General features: G+C 44.5%; 1 protein-coding gene across 2 annotated transcripts in view; it reads right to left on the bottom strand.

The window, feature by feature from the left end:
* The window catches only part of SYT5 (synaptotagmin 5), a 475,772-nt gene that overhangs the window by 21,266 nt on the left and 434,934 nt on the right, over positions 1-19,572 (bottom strand). For both annotated transcript variants that reach the window (XM_063942827.1, XM_063942826.1), the window contains exons 6-7: positions 17,286-17,453; positions 11,346-11,463 (exon numbers count right to left, since the gene is read on the bottom strand). In XM_063942827.1, the coding sequence (XP_063798897.1) occupies positions 11,346-11,463; positions 17,286-17,453 (286 nt within the window). The remainder of the gene's footprint in view (positions 1-11,345; positions 11,464-17,285; positions 17,454-19,572) is intronic.

Here is a 19,572-nt window from a genome sequence, read left to right as displayed (position 1 = left end):
CCCTTCCAAAAAACACTCCCCAAACAGCACATGACGCAAAGAAAAAAAGAGGCGCAATGAGGTAGCTGTGTGAGTAAGCTAAGCGACCCTAGTGGCCGACACAAACACCTGGCCCATCTAGGAGTGGCACTGCAGTGTCACGCAGGATGGCCCTTCCAAAAAACACTCCCCAAACAGCACATGACGCAAAGAAAAAAAGAGGCGCAATGAGGTAGCTGTGTGAGTAAGATAAGCGACCCTAGTGGCCGACACAAACACCTGGCCCATCTAGGAGTGGCACTGCAGTGTCACGCAGGATGGCCCTTCCAAAAAACACTCCCCAAACAGCACATGATGCAAAGAAAAAAAGAGGCGCAATGAGGTAGCTGTGTGAGTAAGATAAGCGACCCTAGTGGCCGACACAAACACCTGGCCCATCTAGGAGTGTCACTGCAGTGTCACGCAGGATGGCCCTTCCAAAAAACACTCCCCAAACAGCACATGACGCAAAGAAAAAAAGAGGCGCAATGAGGTAGCTGTGTGAGTAAGCTAAGCGACCCTAGTGGCCGACACAAACACCTGGCCCATCTAGGAGTGGCACTGCAGTGTCACGCAGGATGGCCCTTCAAAAAAATACTCCCCAAACAGCACATGACGCAAAGAAAAATGAAAGAAAAAAGAGGTGCAAGATGGAATTGTCCTTGGGCCCTCCCACCCACCCTTATGTTGTATAAACAGGACATGCACACTTTAACCAACCCATCATTTCAGTGACAGGGTCTGCCACACGACTGTGACTGAAATGACGGGTTGGTTTGGACCCCCACCAAAAAAGAAGCAATTAATCTCTCCTTGCACAAACTGGCTCTACAGAGGCAAGATGTCCACCTCATCATCATCCTCCGATATATCACCGTGTACATCCCCCTCCTCACAGATTATCAATTCGTCCCCACTGGAATCCACCATCTCAGCTCCCTGTGTACTTTGTGGAGGCAATTGCTGCTGGTCAATGTCTCCACGGAGGAATTGATTATAATTCATTTTAATGAACATCATCTTCTCCACATTTTCTGGAAGTAACCTCGTACGCCGATTGCTGACAAGGTGAGCGGCGGCACTAAACACTCTTTCGGAGTACACACTTGTGGGAGGGCAACTTAGGTAGAATAAAGCCAGTTTGTGCAAGGGCCTCCAAATTGCCTCTTTTTCCTGCCAGTATAAGTACGGACTGTCTGACGTGCCTACTTGGATGCGGTCACTCATATAATCCTCCACCATTCTTTCAATGGGGAGAGAATCATATGCAGTGCCAGTAGACGACATGTCCGTATCCGTAATCGCTGGCAGGTCCTTCAGTCCGGACCAGATGTCAGCATCAGCAGTCGCTCCAGACTGCCCTGCATCACCGCCAGCGGGTGGGCTCGGAATTCTGAGCCTTTTCCTCGCACCCCCAGTTGCGGGAGAATGTGAAGGAGGAGATGTTGACAGGTCGCGTTCCGCTTGACTTGACAATTTTCTCACCAGCAGGTCTTTGAACCCCAGCAGACTTGTGTCTGCCGGAAAGAGAGATCCAAGGTAGGTTTTAAATCTAGGATCGAGCACGGTGGCCAAAATGTAGTGCTCTGATTTCAACAGATTGACCACCCGTGAATCCTTGTTAAGCGAATTAAGGGCTCCATCCACAAGTCCCACATGCCTAGCGGAATCGCTCTGTGTTAGCTCCTCCTTCAATGTCTCCAGCTTCTTCTGCAAAAGCCTGATGAGGGGAATGACCTGACTCAGGCTGGCAGTGTCTGAACTGACTTCACGTGTGGCAAGTTCAAAGGGCAGCAGAACCTTGCACAACGTTGAAATCATTCTCCACTGCGCTTGAGACAGGTGCATTCCACCTCCTATATCGTGCTCAATTGTATAGGCTTGAATGGCCTTTTGCTGCTCCTCCAACCTCTGAAGCATATATAGGGTTGAATTCCACCTCGTTACCACTTCTTGCTTCAGATGATGGCAGGGCAGGTTCAGGCGTTTTTGGTGGTGCTCCAGTCTTCTGTACGTGGTGCCTGTACGCCGAAAGTGTCCCGCAATTCTTCTGGCCACCGACAGCATCTCTTGCACGCCCCTCTCGTTTTTTAAATAATTCTGCACCACCAAATTCAAGGTATGTGCAAAACATGGGACGTGCTGGAATTTGCCCATATTTAATGCACACACAATATTGCTGGCGTTGTCCGATGCCACAAATCCACAGGAGAGTCCAATTGGGGTAAGCCATTCCGCGATGATCTTCCTCAGTTGCCGTAAGAGGTTTTCAGCTGTGTGCGTATTCTGGAAACCGGTGATACAAAGCGTAGCCTGCCTAGGAAAGAGTTGGCGTTTGCGAGATGCTGCTACTGGTGCCGCCGCTGCTGTTCTTGCGGAGGGAGTCCATACATCTACCCAGTGGGCTGTCACAGTCATATAGTCCTGACCCTGCCCTGCTCCACTTGTCCACATGTCCGTGGTTAAGTGGACATTGGGTACAACTGCATTTTTTAGGACACTGGTGAGTCTTTTTCTGACGTCCGTGTACATTCTCGGTATCGCCTGCCTAGAGAAGTGGAACCTAGATGGTATTTGGTAACGGGGGCACACTACCTCAAGAAATTGTCTAGTTCCCTGTGAACTAACGGCGGATACCGGACGCACGTCTTACACCAACATAGTTGTCAAGGCCTCAGTTATCCGCTTTGCAACAGGATGACTGCTGTGATATTTCATCTTCCTCGCAAAGGACTGTTGGACAGTCAATTGCTTACTGGAAGTAGTACAAGTGGTCTTCCGACTTCCCCTCTGGGATGACCATCGACTCCCAGCAGCAACAACAGCAGCGCCAGCAGCAGTAGGCGTTACACGCAAGGATGCATCGGAGGAATCCCAGGCAGGAGAGGACTCGTCAGAATTGCCAGTGACATGGCCTGCAGGACTATTGGCATTCCTGGGGAAGGAGGAAATTGACACTGAGGGAGTTGGTGGGGTGGTTTGCGTGAGCTTGGTTACAAGAGGAAGGGATTTACTGGTCAGTGGACTGCTTCCGCTATCGTCCAAAGTTTTTGAACTTGTCACTGACTTATTATGAATGCGCTGCAGGTGACGTATAAGGGAGGATGTTCTGAGGTGGTTAACGTCCTTACCCCTACTTATTACAGCTTGACAAAGGCAACACACGGCTTGACAAATGTTGTCCGCATTTCTGTTGAAATACTTCCACACCGAAGAGCTGATTTTTTTGGTATTTTCACCAGGCATGTCAATGGCCATATTCCTCCCACGGACAACAGGTGTCTCCCCGGGTGCCTGACTTAAACAAACCACCTCACCATCAGAATCCTCCTTGTCAATTTCCTCCCCAGCGCCAGCAACACCCATATCCTCCTCATCCTGGTGTACTTCAACACTGACATCTTCAATCTGACTATCAGGAACTGGACTGCGGGTGCTCCTTCCAGCACTTGCAGGGGGCGTGCAAATGGTGGAAGGCGCATGCTCTTCACGTCCAGTGTTGGGAAGGTCAGGCATCGCAACCGACACAATTGGACTCTCCTTGTGGATTTGGGATTTCGAAGAACGCACAGTTCTTTGCTGTGCTTTTGCCAGCTTGAGTCTTTTCATTTTTCTAGCGAGAGGCTGAGTGCTTCCATCCTCATGTGAAGCTGAACCACTAGCCATGAACATAGGCCAGGGCCTCAGCCGTTCCTTGCCACTCCGTGTGGTAAATGGCATATTGGCAAGTTTACGCTTCTCCTCCGATAATTTTATTTTAGATTTTTGAGTCCTTTTTTTACTGATATTTGGTGTTTTGGATTTTACATGCTCTGTACTATGACATTGGGCATCGGCCTTGGCAGACGACGTTGCTGGCATTTCATTGTCTCGGCCATGACTAGTGGCAGCAGCTTCAGCACGAGGTGGAAGTCGATCTTGATCTTTCCCTATTTTTGGAACCTCAACATTTTTGTTCTCCATATTTTAATAGGCACAACTAAAAGGCACCTCAGGTAAACAATGGAGATGGATGGATACTAGTATACTTATGGATGGATGAGCGACTGCCGACACAGAGGTAGCTACAGCCGTGGACTACCGTACTGTGTCTGCTGCTAATATAGACTGGATGATAATGAGATAAAATTAAAATATATATATATATATCACACTAGTACTGCAGCCGGACAGGTATATATTATGTAATGACGGACCTGCTGGACACTGTCTGTCAGCACTGCAGACTCCTAAAGTAAGCTACTAGTATCAAGAAGATAGAAAAAAAAAAAAACCACGGGTAGGTGGTATACAATTATGGATGGACGAGCGACTGCCGACACAGAGGTAGCTACAGCCGTGGACTACCGTACTGTGTCTGCTGCTAATATAGACTGGATGATAATGAGATAAAATTAAAATATATATATATATCACACTAGTACTGCAGCCGGACAGGTATATATTATGTAATGACGGACCTGCTGGACACTGTCTGTCAGCACTGCAGACTCCTAAAGTAAGCTACTAGTATCAAGAAGATAGAAAAAAAAAAAACCACGGGTAGGTGGTATACAATTATGGATGGACGAGCGACTGCCGACACAGAGGTAGCTACAGCCGTGGACTACCGTACTGTGTCTGCTGCTAATATAGACTGGATGATAATGAGATAAAATTAAAATATATATATATATCACACTAGTACTGCAGCCGGACAGATATATATTATGTAATGACGGACCTGCTGGACACTGTCTGTCAGCACTGCAGACTCCTAAAGTAAGCTACTAGTATCAAGAAGATAGAAAAAAAAAACCACGGGTAGGTGGTATACAATTATGGATGGACGAGCGACTGCCGACACAGAGGTAGCTACAGCCGTGGACTACCGTACTGTGTCTGCTGCTAATATAGACTGGATGATAATGAGATAAAATTTAAATATATATATATCACACTAGTACTGCAGCCGGACAGGTATATATTATGTAATGACGGACCTGCTGGACACTGTCTGCAGAATGCGTTTATAAAAACACCACACGACGAGTGTTTAACTTTTTCAGGCAGACAATCACAATTATACTGGTGGTCAGCAGACAATCACAATACTGGTTGTCAGTGGTCACTGGTCAGTCACACTGGCAGTGGCACTCTGGCAGCAAAAGTGTGCACTGTACTTAAAATATGTACTCCTGCTATAACTGCTCCCCAGTCTCCCCCACAATTAAGCTGTGTGAGCAGTGAGCACTCAGCACAGTCAGATAATGATATACAGTATTACATATGATGCAGCACACTGGGCTGAGCACAGATATGGTATGTGACTGTGTCACACTGTGTATCGTTTTTTATCAGGCAGAGAACGGATTAATTAAACTGGTGGTCACTGGTCACACTATCAGCAGCAAGTAGTACTCCTCCTAATAATATGCTCCCCAAAATTTGTGTCTCTCTCTAGTACTCTAGTCTAAACGGAGAGGACGCCAGCCACGTCCTCTCCCTATCAATCTCAATGCCCGTGTGAAAATGGCGGCGACGCGCGGCTCCTTATATAGAATCCGAGTCTCGCGATAGAATCCGAGCCTCGCGAGAATCCGACAGCGGGATGATGACGTTCGGGCGCGCTCGGGTTAACTGAGCAAGGCGGGAAGATCCGAGTCGCTCGGCCCCGTGTAAAAAAACCTGAAGTTCGGGCGGGTTCGGATTCCGAGGAACCGAACCCGCTCATCTCTACTGATAAGGTGGATATATGGGAACATGAAAATCCCCCCCTTCTAGGCTGGCGATGACCGCTCTGAGCGATTCCATCTTGAACTTGAACCTTTTCAAGTATAGGTTCAAGGATTTTAAATTTAAAGTGGGTCTGACCGAACCGTCCGGTTTCGGGACTACAAATAGGGTTGAGTAATACCCCCTCCCTTGTTGAAGCAGGGGAACTTTGACCACCACCTGTTGAAGACACAATTTGTGAATTGCATTTAAAACTATCTCCCTTTCTGGGGGAGAAGCTGGTAGGGCCGATTTGAAAAACCGGTGAGGAGGCACCTCTTCGAATTCCAGCTTGTAACCCTGGGAAACAATTTCTTTTGCCCAGGGATCCACCTGTGAGTGAACCCAGATGTGGCTGAAAAGTCGAAGACGTGCCCCCACTGGGGCGGACTCCCTCAGCGGAGCCCCAGCGTCATGCGGTGGATTTTGTAGAGGCCGGGGAGGACTTCTGCCCCCGGGAACTAGCTGTGGTTGGCAGCTTTTTTCCTCTGCCCTTACCTCTGGCAAGAAAGGACGATCCTCGTACTTTCTTGTTTTTATTTGACCGAAAGGACTGCATTTGATAATGTGGCGCTTTCTTAGGCTGTGAGGGAATATAAGGCAAAAAATTTGATTTACCTGCCGTAGCTGTGGAGACCAGGTCCGAGAGACCTTCCCCAAACAATTCCTCACCTTTGTAAGGTAAAACCTCCATATGCCTCTTTGAGTCGGCATCACCTGTCCATTGCCGGGTCCATAGGACTCGTCTAGCAGAAATCAACATAGCGTTGACTCTAGACCCCAGTAGGCCAATGTCTCTTTGAGCATCCCTCATATATAATATAGCATCTTTAATATGACCCAGGGTCAATAAAATGGTATCCTTATCCAGGGTATCCAATTTCGCCGATAAGGTATCTGTCCACGCTGCTACAGCGCTACAATCCCAAGCCGACGCTATCACCGGTCTGAGTAAGGTACCAGAGTGTGTGTAAATGGACTTTAAGGTAGCCTCCTGCTTGCGATCAGCAGGATCCCTGAGGGTAGCCGTATCTTGGGATGGCAGTGCTACCTTTTTGGATAAGCGTGTCAACGCTTTGTCCACCCTTGGGGAGGATTCCCACCGTATCCTGTCCTTAGCCGGGAAAGGATACGCCATAAGAATCCTTTTGGGAATCTGCAGTTTCTCGTCTGGAGATTCCCACGCCTTTTCAAATAACTCGTTCAGCTCATGAGAAGGGGTAAAGGTTACCTCAGGTTTCTTTCCCTTATACATGTGTACCCTCATGTCAGGGACAGGGGGTTCCTCTGTGATATGCAAAACATCCTTTATTGCAATAATCATATATTGAATACTTTTAGCCAATTTTGGCTGTAACTTTGCATCATCGTAGTCGACACTGGAGTCAGAATCCGCGTCGGTATTAGCAGGGACGTGCAGTCAGGGGAGGCAGGGGAGGCAGTGCCTCCCCTGTCATATTTCGATATGATAATGAGAATATTACAAAGATGATATTTATAACACAGATTCTGTGTTATAAATGACTTCTTTGTATTAATCTACTTATTATGCAGGTAAATCCTAGCCATATTTGGATGTGAGGCAGCGAGAGCGCTGCCTCCCACTAACAATTCTAGACTGTACAGAGCGGGGGGCGGGGCCACGGCCGGGGGCAGGGAAATGCCATTGAAAAAGACAAGGGGATGCTGCAGCTGTACAAGTGCCTCAAAGACAGAGCTGTGTCTCCAGCTCACATCAAGGCACACCCCTTCTGATAGTTGATGCAGGGACGGATCCAGAGGGGGCGTGGCACACTGCTGTCTAACCTCCCTGATTGGCTTCTTGTAAAAGGAGAATTGGTTACACTCACTTTCATTACTCACTGCTCGTTTTATAGAAAAGGATCCTTTGAGGTCAGCAGTGCCCAGTTCTGCAGAGGGAGGTGGGCCCCGCCAGGCTGATACCTGCTGTGACATTAATGCTGACTGTGAGTAATGTAGGGCATAGTCGTAATGTACAGCTCAGCTACACAGGTCCTTGTTTGCAGTCTGTCCAATCAGATCTGGTGGGCGGGCTGTGATGGCACAGGGAACTCTCTGTCATTCCCCAGCAGTTCTGTCATTCACAGTAAGCCACTGAGGTGGGCGTGGCCTCTGCTGGGAAGGGAAAGGAAGCTCCCATGATTAGCACTGCCTGCTACCTGCTGCCTGCAGGGGGATGCTGCTGAAAGTCCTATCATGCCCTTTAGTGCACATGGGGATAGGGAAGAATGCACACTGCAGATGAGTCAGGCTCATTATGATTTAGAGCACAGCAAAGCACATGTTGGGAGTGGGAAGGGGGGGGGGGTGATAATGCTGAATCTGATTTTTGCACTCACAGAGATTACCCAAATAGTGCAATTTGCACCTCCTCTCTCTCTCTCTGACTGCCCTCTCCCTGTGTGAGTGCTGCACCCTCATTTTCCTAACTCTGACACTCTCACTCTCCTGTTTCTGTACTTGTCCTCTCTTTTGCCCCTCTTCTTGTGTGACTGCTCTGTCATTGCCCTAACTAATTACCCCCAGCCACAGCCCCCTTCAGTCTCTCCACCTTCCCGTCTCTTCCCCTCTCCCTTTGTGACTGCTCTCTCATTGTACTGTTTTTGACACCATCTGTTACCTCCCCCAGTCACCTCTCTCTGCCCCTATTCCTCCCCCTGTGTGACTGCACTCTCATTGTTCTGTCTCTAACACTATCCCCCCCTCTCTCTCTCTCTGTCTCTCTTTCGCTCATTGCACCACCCACACTGGCCAGTGCCTCCCCAGCCATTGACCTCACCGCACGTCACTGGGTATTAGTGTCTACTATTTGGGATAGCGGGTGCTTTTGAGACCCCGAGGGTCCCTGCGACATAGGGGCAGGCAGGGCCTGACTCTCTGCATAATTCCTGGACTCAGCTTTGTCCAACCTTTTGTGCAATAAATTCACATTAGCACTTAAAACATTCCACATATCCACCCAGTCAGGTGTCGGTGTTGCCGACGGAGACACCACATTCGTTTGCTCCACCTCCTCGCTAGGAAAGCCTTCTACCTCAGACATGCCGACACACGCGTACCGACACACCACACACTCAGGGAAACCTCTTATCTGAAGACAGTTCCCACACAAGGCCCCTTGGAGAGACAGAGAGAGAGTATGCCAGCACACACCCAGCGCTAATGACCCAGGAAAAAACACACTATATGTTTACCCAGGTAGCGCTGTAATTATCTATTTGCGCCAAATTATGTGCCCCCCCTCTTTTTTAAAACCCTCTTTCACCGTGGTAAGTAGGGGAGAGTCCGGGGAGCTTCCTCTCAGCGGTGTGCTGTGGAGAAAATGGCGCCGGTGAGTGCTGAGGAACAAGCTCCGCCCCCTCAGTGGCGGGCTTCGGTCCCGCTGAAAAATTCAAAAACTGGCGGAGGATCTCTTTTATATACAGTGCCCAGCCTGTATATATGCTTATTGCCAGATTTGGAGGTCCTTATTGCTGCCCAGGGCGCCCCCCCCTGCGCTCTGCACCCTTACAGTGACTGCCGTGTGTGTGTGCTGTGTGGGAGCAATGGCGCACAGCATTACCGCTGCGCGTTACCTCAGTGAAGATCTGAAGTCTTCTGCCGCCTCTGAAGTCTTCTTTCTTCACATACTCACCCGGCTTCTATCTTCCGGCTCTGCGAGGAGGACGGCGGCGCGGCTCTGAGACGAACTGCGGGGTGAGACCTGCATTCCATTCCCTCTGGAGCTAATGGTGTCCAGTAGCCTAAGAAACAGAGCCTGACATTAAAGTAGGTCTGTTTCTCTCTCCTCAGTCCCTCGATGCAGGGAGTCTGTTGCCAGCAGGCTCCCTGAAAATAAAAAACCTAACAAAATACTTTCTTTTCAGGAAACTCAGGAGAGCTCTCTGTAATGCACCCAGTCTCCTCTGGACACAGTAATAAACTGAGGTCTGGAGGAGGGGCATAGAGGGAGGAGCCAGTGCACACCCATACCTAAAGTTCTTTCTTAGTGCCCATGTCTCCTGCGGAGCCCGTCTATCCCCATGGTCCTTACGGAGTCCCCAGCATCCTCTAGGACATAAGAGAAATAAAGTCTTTTAGGGAGTCTAAAGTCTAGAACCAGAGGTAGGCCATCTCACCTTTTAAAAATCCTCTGTCCATCACAGCAAATCATAATTAGACTTGTAAGTCATTTAATAGAGTTAGTTCAATTCCATCCTGCTTCAGTGACAACATTTAACCAGTTAAAATGTATTGCCCTTTTGCAGGGAGGGCCTAACTGCTTTACATTTGTAAGATACTAGATTTCCTTCTGATCTGGAAACCGATTTGACCAGTTAAGAAATATAATCAATAAGTCAGAATCAACAGGGTGTTTATCCTTATGACCTATTTGGATAGAAAATTTTCACATCCGACCAAAACCTTTATATGACTAGACAAGTCCACAAAATACAGACTGCCTGGGACTGCGTTTCCTACAGCCTCTGTGTATATCTATAACATTAACAAATATTCCAATTTACACATATTCCAATTTTAACAGATTCCTAATTTATGCTGTCCCTAATCATTGACACGAACACTGAAATTTGAATAGGTTTCAAAGACAGTATAGGGCTAATTCTTTCAAAACGTAATGAAATTCCTTTAGAAAAAAATGCCAAAAATTCTACAGTTCCAAAATTTGCATTTCAAAGTTAGAAAAGATATGGGGCCAGATGTACTAAGCCTTGAAAAGTGATACATTTCACGGTGATAAAGTACCAACCAACCAGTTCCTTTGATTTTTCAAACCCATCGTGTGACATTGCAGTTAGAGATACTCAAGCTATAGTATTCAAGCCAGTTAGCCAGTGGTAAATTCAATCGAACTGGCCCAGTTTGACAACCTCATATATTGGTCATCCCAATCTCAAAAATATCGAAATGTGTTTTCGGTTCAACCACATGCGTATTTTATAATTGCTAAGCTAGTAACTGGAATTTTGCAGTTAAAAGATTAAAAATGCAACATTCCATACTTTATTTTAACTGCAAACTGTTTTTGAGGCTGAAATCCCCCTTTCTCATGAAAAGGCTAAATATTCTATACAGAAGCTCATGTTTTCTGTAAGCTTGAGAGCCACTTTGAAACAAAATTGAACATCTCTTGCCGGAAGAGCTCTTAGGCACCTCTGCCGTCCTTCTGCTCTAAGTCACAATGTAGAATGGATACCGGAGGTCAGAGCATTCTCTTCCACATGAGAATGTTAACATGGTTAGGTGTAGGTTTCATGGAACATTCCTGGCCATGAACATCTTTGATCATCGAGTGAGTTATCTTTGATCAGAAAAATGTCCAACAGTGCAGCTTTCACTGCCCATATGAATTGCAACTGAGATTCAGGTAGTGGGTAATGGAGAAGATGCTGGAAGTGTAAGGGAACCTCAGGCAAGTGGCCAGTAGCTGTGTCACGGCTAGTGGGCTATCTGTGATGGACAATGGTATGAGTGGCAAGAAAGTGGTATACAGTAGGCAATGGGCAGAGCTGGGAGAGAACCCAGAATGCATGTTGCTAGTAATAACGTACCTGACAGTCCTCCTACATCCATCTTCTTCAGATTTTTGGCCTCCAGCACTATCACAGTGAGCTTCCCTGCTGTGGGCACATATCGCAGAGAGAAGCAGATGTCCCCTAACTTCTCTTGCTGTAAATAAACACATTGCAAACATTAGGCAATGATCATGTGAGAACAAACTGGTGAGAATGAATATTATATAATGCATGTAAAGTACTGTAGGTGAAAACGCATGAGAAATGTCTGCACTTCATAATATTTACAATAACACTGCCAAAGTAACAAATTGTTAACATGTTCATCATGTCAACATGCATGATGTCAACTTGCAATATGGGGACCTCGCTATAAGGGTGACGTGTTGATATGTTGACAAATCCCCCAATGCTATCCTTAACCGTAAGATTTCTAATGTGAACACTATAACTATATAATATATACAAGTCATACTGTATTTAGCTATTTTAACAATATCCACATGGTGTAGGTGTCGACCTGTAGCATGTCGATATTGTAACCATGTCCACATGCCACAGTTTGACATTAGCTATACAGTTGCTATAGAGATCATGACTGCATACCCCACCGGTCATTCAGATAATGCAGTTGACAAGCAGCCACATCATTTTATCAGACTGAAGCCTCAGTGATGTCACTAGTCCCAAGAGATCAGTTCTTCTGCTTTCTTAGAAATAACAGTTCACCAGAAAGATGTTTATTTGTTTTATTGTTTGAAGAAGACCAGTGGACTTTAATGTAATAAAACTCAGGGATAAGACCTAAGTATAAAGCAAATAGTCACTGAACCGTATGCTGGCGGCTTGCATCCATATACTACTGATGTATTGATTGTGGTCATATACTTCAGTGACCCTTGCCTTACAGTCTCAGGAACTGTTAGAGGGTCATGTTATATTTTATATTAACAAAAAATATAAATACAGTTCAGTTGTAGGATTGTTTTGTAACCACACAGAATAGGTTTCTTCTTCAGTAAAACACATTTTTTGTTGTTTAAATGTCAGTCCTTATGGAATCCGAATGCTTTTGCGAAGCTTTAAAGAAACACATTCCATTCGGGACCAGAAAATAGAATAAAGCTGCACAGATTGTGCTGTGACCACAAGGTGTAGTGCTTGTCATGCCAAATGGCTTTCTGCAAAGACTTATTTCTTAAGATCACTACGTGAGCCTTCATCTAATCATCTGTCTGACTGTCCACAATTACAGGTAATTTCATAATTCATAGGAGTCGTAATAGGAATAGTAGTAATAGTGTAATCATTCATTTTAAAGCATATTTGAAACATGGCATCTAAAACACTAAATAAGCATAACATTACAAATCAATACAGGGGACCATGGAGTGGTATCCTCTGGAACTAACACTTATATCTAAAAAGAAATAGACAGCCCAATAAAGCCTAATACAGTACATGCAATTGGTGCCAGTCAAAGAGCTGAAGCAACAAATAAGTGTAGTTATTATAGTAGTGTCCGCTCTCTAGAACACTACTCTCTTTTCTACTACAAGTAGCAGTGCATATACACGGTCAAGTCACATTATTATGACCACCAGCTAATAGCCAGAGTAACCACCATGTGCAGCACGGACAGTAGCTAGATGGGCTGAGCTGTCATTTTAGACACACGTCTGGTAGCCCCCATGTTCATTTTGTCAGTGAACTGCTCCACTTGTAGAGTATCGGTCAGATCTCATGCAACCTTGTAGCCAACATTCACCTCTGACATCAAAGGCACGTGGTGCTCTGCAGTTTCCACATCAGTTATTTGCAATGGTACCATTTGTCCAGTCACGATACACCTTCACCACAGCAGCATGTGAGCGGTTCACGTACTGCGCTGTTTCAGAAATACTGCCACCCTTGGCCCGAAAGCTGATAATAATCTCTTTTTGCAACTCGGATAAGTCTCCTCTTTTACTCATGACAGCAACTAGTGATATGTGTGCAGTCGACCTATTGCACACCTTATATACCCACCAAGCCAGCACGTGGCATGTAACGTACTTCATGGGCTATGCGCTGCCAACGTCAAATGTAGGAGGTAGTCATAATAATGTGACTCGAACGAGCAGTATATATGTGCATACAGTACATACATGCATACAGTATATACAGTACAGTGCAGAGCATCAGAATGTAAACTCTACGGCATTCTCATGAATTTTGATCCTTTCTGCAGTATTCAACTTTAGGATTGGATTTTGGGTAAACGTTCATGTCTATATATAATCTGGATGGTGCGAGTACCTTTCATGGCACTAAATAAAAACACCCCACCTTTGCTTACAGCTATAGCAGTAAAGAGGTTCAGCATCTTGGTAAGTATCTATTCCTTGTATCTTATTTCATGGAAGCTACCACCTTGTTACATTAGACAGATGACATTCAATGACCCTGAGGCATCTAGAGAGCACTGTGATGTGGGTATGATGAGGACCTGTTTCCGGTGTGTGCCTGATTGGGGCCATGTTTTGTAAATTGGGGGTAGTTTCTGCACCATATTAGGCCCTTAGAGCCTACTTCAGCATGGCTCATTATTGAGAATGAAATAGCGATTGTCTCAAAACTGCTACTGCTAAAAATCTCATGTGAAGAGGCGCCCTGAAATGGTAAAAGACGCCCACCGAAGCGATTGCAACTCTGAGTCAGAAGTGCAGTGCATACACAGAAACCATCGACAGTTGCGGTTGACCCATGCCTACTCAGAATAATGCAGATGCAGTTGCACCGGCGCCAAGTTGCACCGGCGCCATGTTTTTAATCGCAAGTGATCGCAGTTGACATCAGATATATGCTCCACAAAAACGGCCATGACTTGCCTGCATTTTTCCAACCACTCCCCACAAATGCCATGTTGCCTCCCACAAATGGTCACTCCCTGTCAATCACTCTGCTATCTTATCTCACTAAGCCTGCAAATGCACAGCAATCACACATTAGTCTTCGCGCACGCGCAATGCATTTGCAGCATAAATGTCCGAATTGCATTTTTGCAATTTAGGGATCCATGCTTCATTAGGTCCATACACATTAATTACTAAATTGGCACCTGGACATGAGCAGATTCAGGTTTAGCAATAAAATATATTTGAATTAGAAAAGTAAAAAAATCAATGATCCCCTTGATGAAGTCGAAACGCGTTTAAAAGACCTTATACCTGGCTCCACAAATTGGACAGATAAGCGCTACTCTTTTGTGCATTTTGTTTGTTTGCTACTAGCTAGTTACAGTATATGCTGATTTTGTACTTTTTTTGAAAATTAAATGTATTCTACGGTTAATCTTGAAGTATCTTTGCAGTGGGTGTATAATATTGGGACATTAATAAGGAGTTATTCAGAGTTGGTCGCAGATTTTGCTATTGCAACAAAATCTGCAACCATACTACTGACATGCTGCGGGCCGCCCAGCACAGGAGAATGCAGCCCAGCATGTGTGGATCTGTCCTGCGATGCGATTGCAATTCATTTGCGATCACATCGAATAGGGGTAGACCCTTGCCTACGTAGCTTGGCTGTGCATGCAGGCTATACGGCCCCAAGTTTCCACTCACAGGAAACGCAGGTGCCCCCTGAAAGCAGAGAGATCTGAATACAAGTAAGCCTAAAGATAAGCTACTATAGTTTTATTTTCACTATTGTACCTTTTTAGACACTTTGAAGAACTATTAGGTGCTGGCAATCTTCACCATTTTTATATCGCAACCCAGTGTGATTCACTATTGCACTTTATTGATTTCCCGTTGCCACCTAAGTAATTAGGGAGTGCATATTTTGCTCTATCCACTCCATGTGTTCTACTTTTAAGAGGGTGTCAAGTACATAGGTGTCAAGTTTATTCTCTAATTTTTACATATATATATTTTAAGGTTTCAAAAAAAAATGTTCACTGTGGCTACTACTACCATTAATTAGATTAATTATATTAATGTAGTAATAATAATAATTATAATAATAATAATAACAATAATAATCATCATCATTGTAGTTATTATCATTATCTAAAATTACAATTTGAAGAAACAAACAACAAAAAATGTTTTGTAGTGCAGGAAATGTAAATGACACTAACGCCTGTACGCTAATTTTCTTTTAATACGTGTAAAGTTTGATATAGCTGGGGAGGGCATCTGGCCACTAACAGCTCTCGTATAACAATTTCCTGGAATACAAGTGAGAAAGATATGAAAATCAGCTGGGATCACACAATTGGTGATTAAAACTGAAGTTACTCATAACACAGAAAATAAATAAGAGAAAACGTAATGTCGCGGCAGGGAAAAACTACAGCAACCACAATCTACAGGGAGCCTATTAATTTAAAGGTAAATAACTAATCATTACTCACTGGGGATCCTGCAAATTAAAAAAAATCATGTACTGGCATGCATTGGGACGTATCTGTACAGAATATGCAAGAAAAGGCCATTTGTATATAGAAGATTCAGATCACACCGCACTGATTCATAAAGCCTTCAAGTTGGATTTTTTTTTCCATAGAGATATTGTATGTGTTTGACACATTTGTCTTCCGTAACAACTCATAACTTGGACAAAGGGAAAGGGTGGTTGGAGGTGCACTGATTTAACCCTATCTAGTAGGGTAATACAAAAATTCAGGTAACCGGTATTTTACAGTTCACCAATAACACATCTATAACATGTCTTGTTATGGCTGAAAGATATTGATAATTGTGGTTCTCCCTAAGAGGTCTGTTAAACACTTTAGTGCTTGAGGGAAAGAAAAAGGAAACTCTCTTTGTTGGGGCACACTTATAAGGTTATTATTTAAAACATATTTTTAAATTATAATTTTTAAGACATGACGAACTCACAAACAACAATTGTGGCATTGATAAGTATAACACTCTTCAAATTATGAGGTGGGTTACCGTGGGTAGTATACTCATCAAATCAAAATCCACAAATATAATAGGGGGCCCAATGTGAGTACAGCCCATAGTACATTTCCAAATAGCAGTAGAATGTTGTAATCCCTTTTATGCGTGAAAAATCGCTCTGGGATTAAGCAGATAAAAAAGCAAACAATCTGTCAACAATATATTAATAATTAATTCCAATTCAAGATAAGATAGAATAGAAATTAAGTAGTAAGGAAGCGTGCATATGGTACAAACAAGCTTCTACATTTGACAGTCTTATCGTTTTGACATTGGGTGGCCAATGAGAGTGCTGGTGATATTTGTACCTATATGCACTAAGATAGCCTGCATCTGCTGTTGACCTTAATTCTTATACGTTCTTATATACGGTCAACAGCAGATGCAGGCTATCTTAGTGAGTTCATCATTTCTTAAAAATTATTATTAAAAGCGATGTTTTAAATAATAACCCCCAACAAAGAGTTTCCTCTTTCTTTCTCTCAATCAACTGATAAATTGTGCAGTTGAGGACCCTGCTTCTTCTACTTTGAGATTCTCAGTTTGTGGCTTCTTGCTCACCTCCTTTCCCCATCTTCCCATCATTATAATTAGTAATATGCAGCCCTATTCTCACTAAGAAAATAATAAACAGTAAGTAGCCAGGTCACTGCCTCTGTTCTTTGGGGGAGTGTGGTGAATATGATGCATGTGGCAGAAGGAGTGTTTTCACTCAACAATTTTGAAATCAGGCTTCATCTCTAGAGGCTGCTGCAACGTTCCCTTCATGGAGGTCCATCAACACGTTTGTTCCTAGCCCCTCCCAGTGCCCTTTACCAGACTGCTAGTGCCATATTCAATTAGGTAAGATACTTAATGCACAAGGAAAACGGCTTGTAGCCTCAGACTTTTACGCCCCGAGCTATTCTATTACTAGTAAGTTTCCTTGCGCAGTAAATCCACAGCTAACGCATAGATTTCACCACTTAATGAATACACCAGGCTTGCATTGTCTTCTTATATAAGAGATCCTAATAGGATTTACCTCTTCTTTTTCAGCAGACTGAAGGTCCTGCCACTCCTCAATGACATGAGCCAGGTCTACAGTGTTCATGTGGACACGGGCTTCTCCAATGGCGTCATGTTTAGAAAATCGGTCAAAATCATACACCGACATCACTAATGTCTTCCCTCCAAGCTCTGCATAGGGAATCTGCAAGCAAACAAGCAATTATTCAAAGGGAAAGAGTAGATGAAGAGTAACCTGGCGCACAAACAGATAAGCATCAACCCTCTGGTCAAGGTATCCCCAATACCAATGTAATAAACAGATATGAAAAATTAGATCAGATTGGTGTGCTAATCCTTTAAAGTATGAAAACAATACTTCTCAATATTTTTCTTTTTGGTAAAAAGAAAAAATAATGAGGGAAGTATTGTTTTCATTCTTTAAAAGATTAGCGCACCAATCTGATCTAATTTTTCATATCTGTCCAATTATTCAAATGGATGAAATAAATTATCCAGAAAAAAATCCAATTTCTGCAAAATGAATATAATAAATATTTAACATATGAAATTTCCGGTTCTCTTTCTGTAATATGCCAAACAGTCATATTTATTAAAAAGAATACAACTAATGGTAAAGCAATATACATATCTATCTCTGTATACCGAGTGGCTAAAACAATGACTGAACACTATTCAATGGAAATGGCATTACAGAGAAATCTGCACTTCTCTTCTATGTTTTGCTAAGATTAGTTACTAAGAGTGACTGTCAACTGCTGTGGTCCTCCGATTAAGAGGCTGTAGCCATGAAAACCTAGGGTAGTAGTTCTTAAACTGTGTGCTGTAGCACCCTGGGGTGCCTCGGGACACTTGCAGGGGTGACCTCGGTTGGTGGTCCAGGAAACAATTTCAATTATTTATGGTCAATGTAATAGACATAACCAGTTCTGGTGGCTGTCAATCATAAAATATGTGGGCAAACAGAAGCAAATCTTGTCCCTCACCACACAACTGACCCTAAGGATGACATATAAACACAATCTACTTAATTTAATATTTCTTTCTAAATTTATCAATAAGAAACGTTTGGCCTATAGTTGTCGTAAAAAAAAGTCTGATACTGCAGCGTGCCATAGTTAAAAAAAAGTTTGGGAAAAACCAGGTTAGGGTATCATGTTGGCAAGTCAAAGTTGATTTCAGCTTTCACTTTACCAAAGGTTCCTATGGGTCTGGACTGATTTCCATAAAAAAAAAATACTTCTATTTTCTTATTATGCCTGCATGATGTTCTTACCAAAATATAGTTTCCACCAGTGGTAAACGCACAGTTTTATCATATACTGTACAAGCGTACTGGTCAATAATATATATAGATTTTTAATGCACCACAGAGTCCTGCAGCATTGACTTTGGGGAAAACAGAGCATACTTAACTATACACTTACAAAGTTGATTAAATAAATACGTATGTGAAAACAAAGGGCACTGTAGGAGGGGCCTACTTATGAGAGATCATATACCTTAGTGGGAGAATTACCTAAAGACACTCACTAGGTAATTGTTAGCTAGTCTATGACCAGGTGGACACTGGGGATCTGCAGTCACGTAAACCTTCAGGTGGGGTGGGATGGGCCAGCAGCAGGGGGTGTGCTGGGATGGGTGGCATGTTTCTTAAGCCTGGACCCACACTGAACATTTTGGGTTGGCTACTGGCAGTGGTTAAAGTTGGCCGGAACGGGGCAGAACTGCGTTCCGTCACCTCTATTTGATGGCGGAACCAGTTCTGACTCTGCCCGGCCACAGCATCAGTTCCCTGCTCTATTGTAAAGGTGAAAGCGGCCGCCAGCCAATCCCAGCTCACGGACCGGCTGCAGAGCCAATCAAAAGAAGGGGCGGCTTTTTTAAAGTCTGGCATGAGCCAATCACGGCTCACGGACCGCCAGCCAATGAGAAGCTGCCAAGTGGCAGCTTCTCATTAGCTGGCAGTCTGGGAGCCGTGAATGGCACACAATCGGCGCCAGATTCAAAGTGCTTCCTCGCTTCTTTTCAATAGCAGCCGGTCCATGAGCGAGTACTATCTGGCGGCCGCTGCCAGTGTTACACCGCAGCGGGACCTGATGCTCCAGGCCATGGCCACTGAAGCAGGGGGTGATATGGGGAGGGAGTAAGAGGAGCAGGGGGTGAGATGGGGAAGGAGTGAGAGTTGAAGGGGGTGAGATGGGGAGGGAGGGAGGGAGGGAGGGAGAGGTGCAGGGGTTGGGATGGAGAAGGAGTGAGTAGCAGGGGGTGAGATGGGGAGGGAATGAGAGGTGCAGGGGGTG

The sequence above is a fragment of the Pseudophryne corroboree genome, chromosome 10 (assembly GCF_028390025.1).
Source record: "Pseudophryne corroboree isolate aPseCor3 chromosome 10, aPseCor3.hap2, whole genome shotgun sequence".
Taxonomy (NCBI): Eukaryota; Metazoa; Chordata; class Amphibia; order Anura; family Myobatrachidae; genus Pseudophryne; species Pseudophryne corroboree.
The sequence above is the reverse complement of the archived record's forward strand: the minus strand, read 5'-3'. Positions and strand labels throughout refer to the sequence as shown.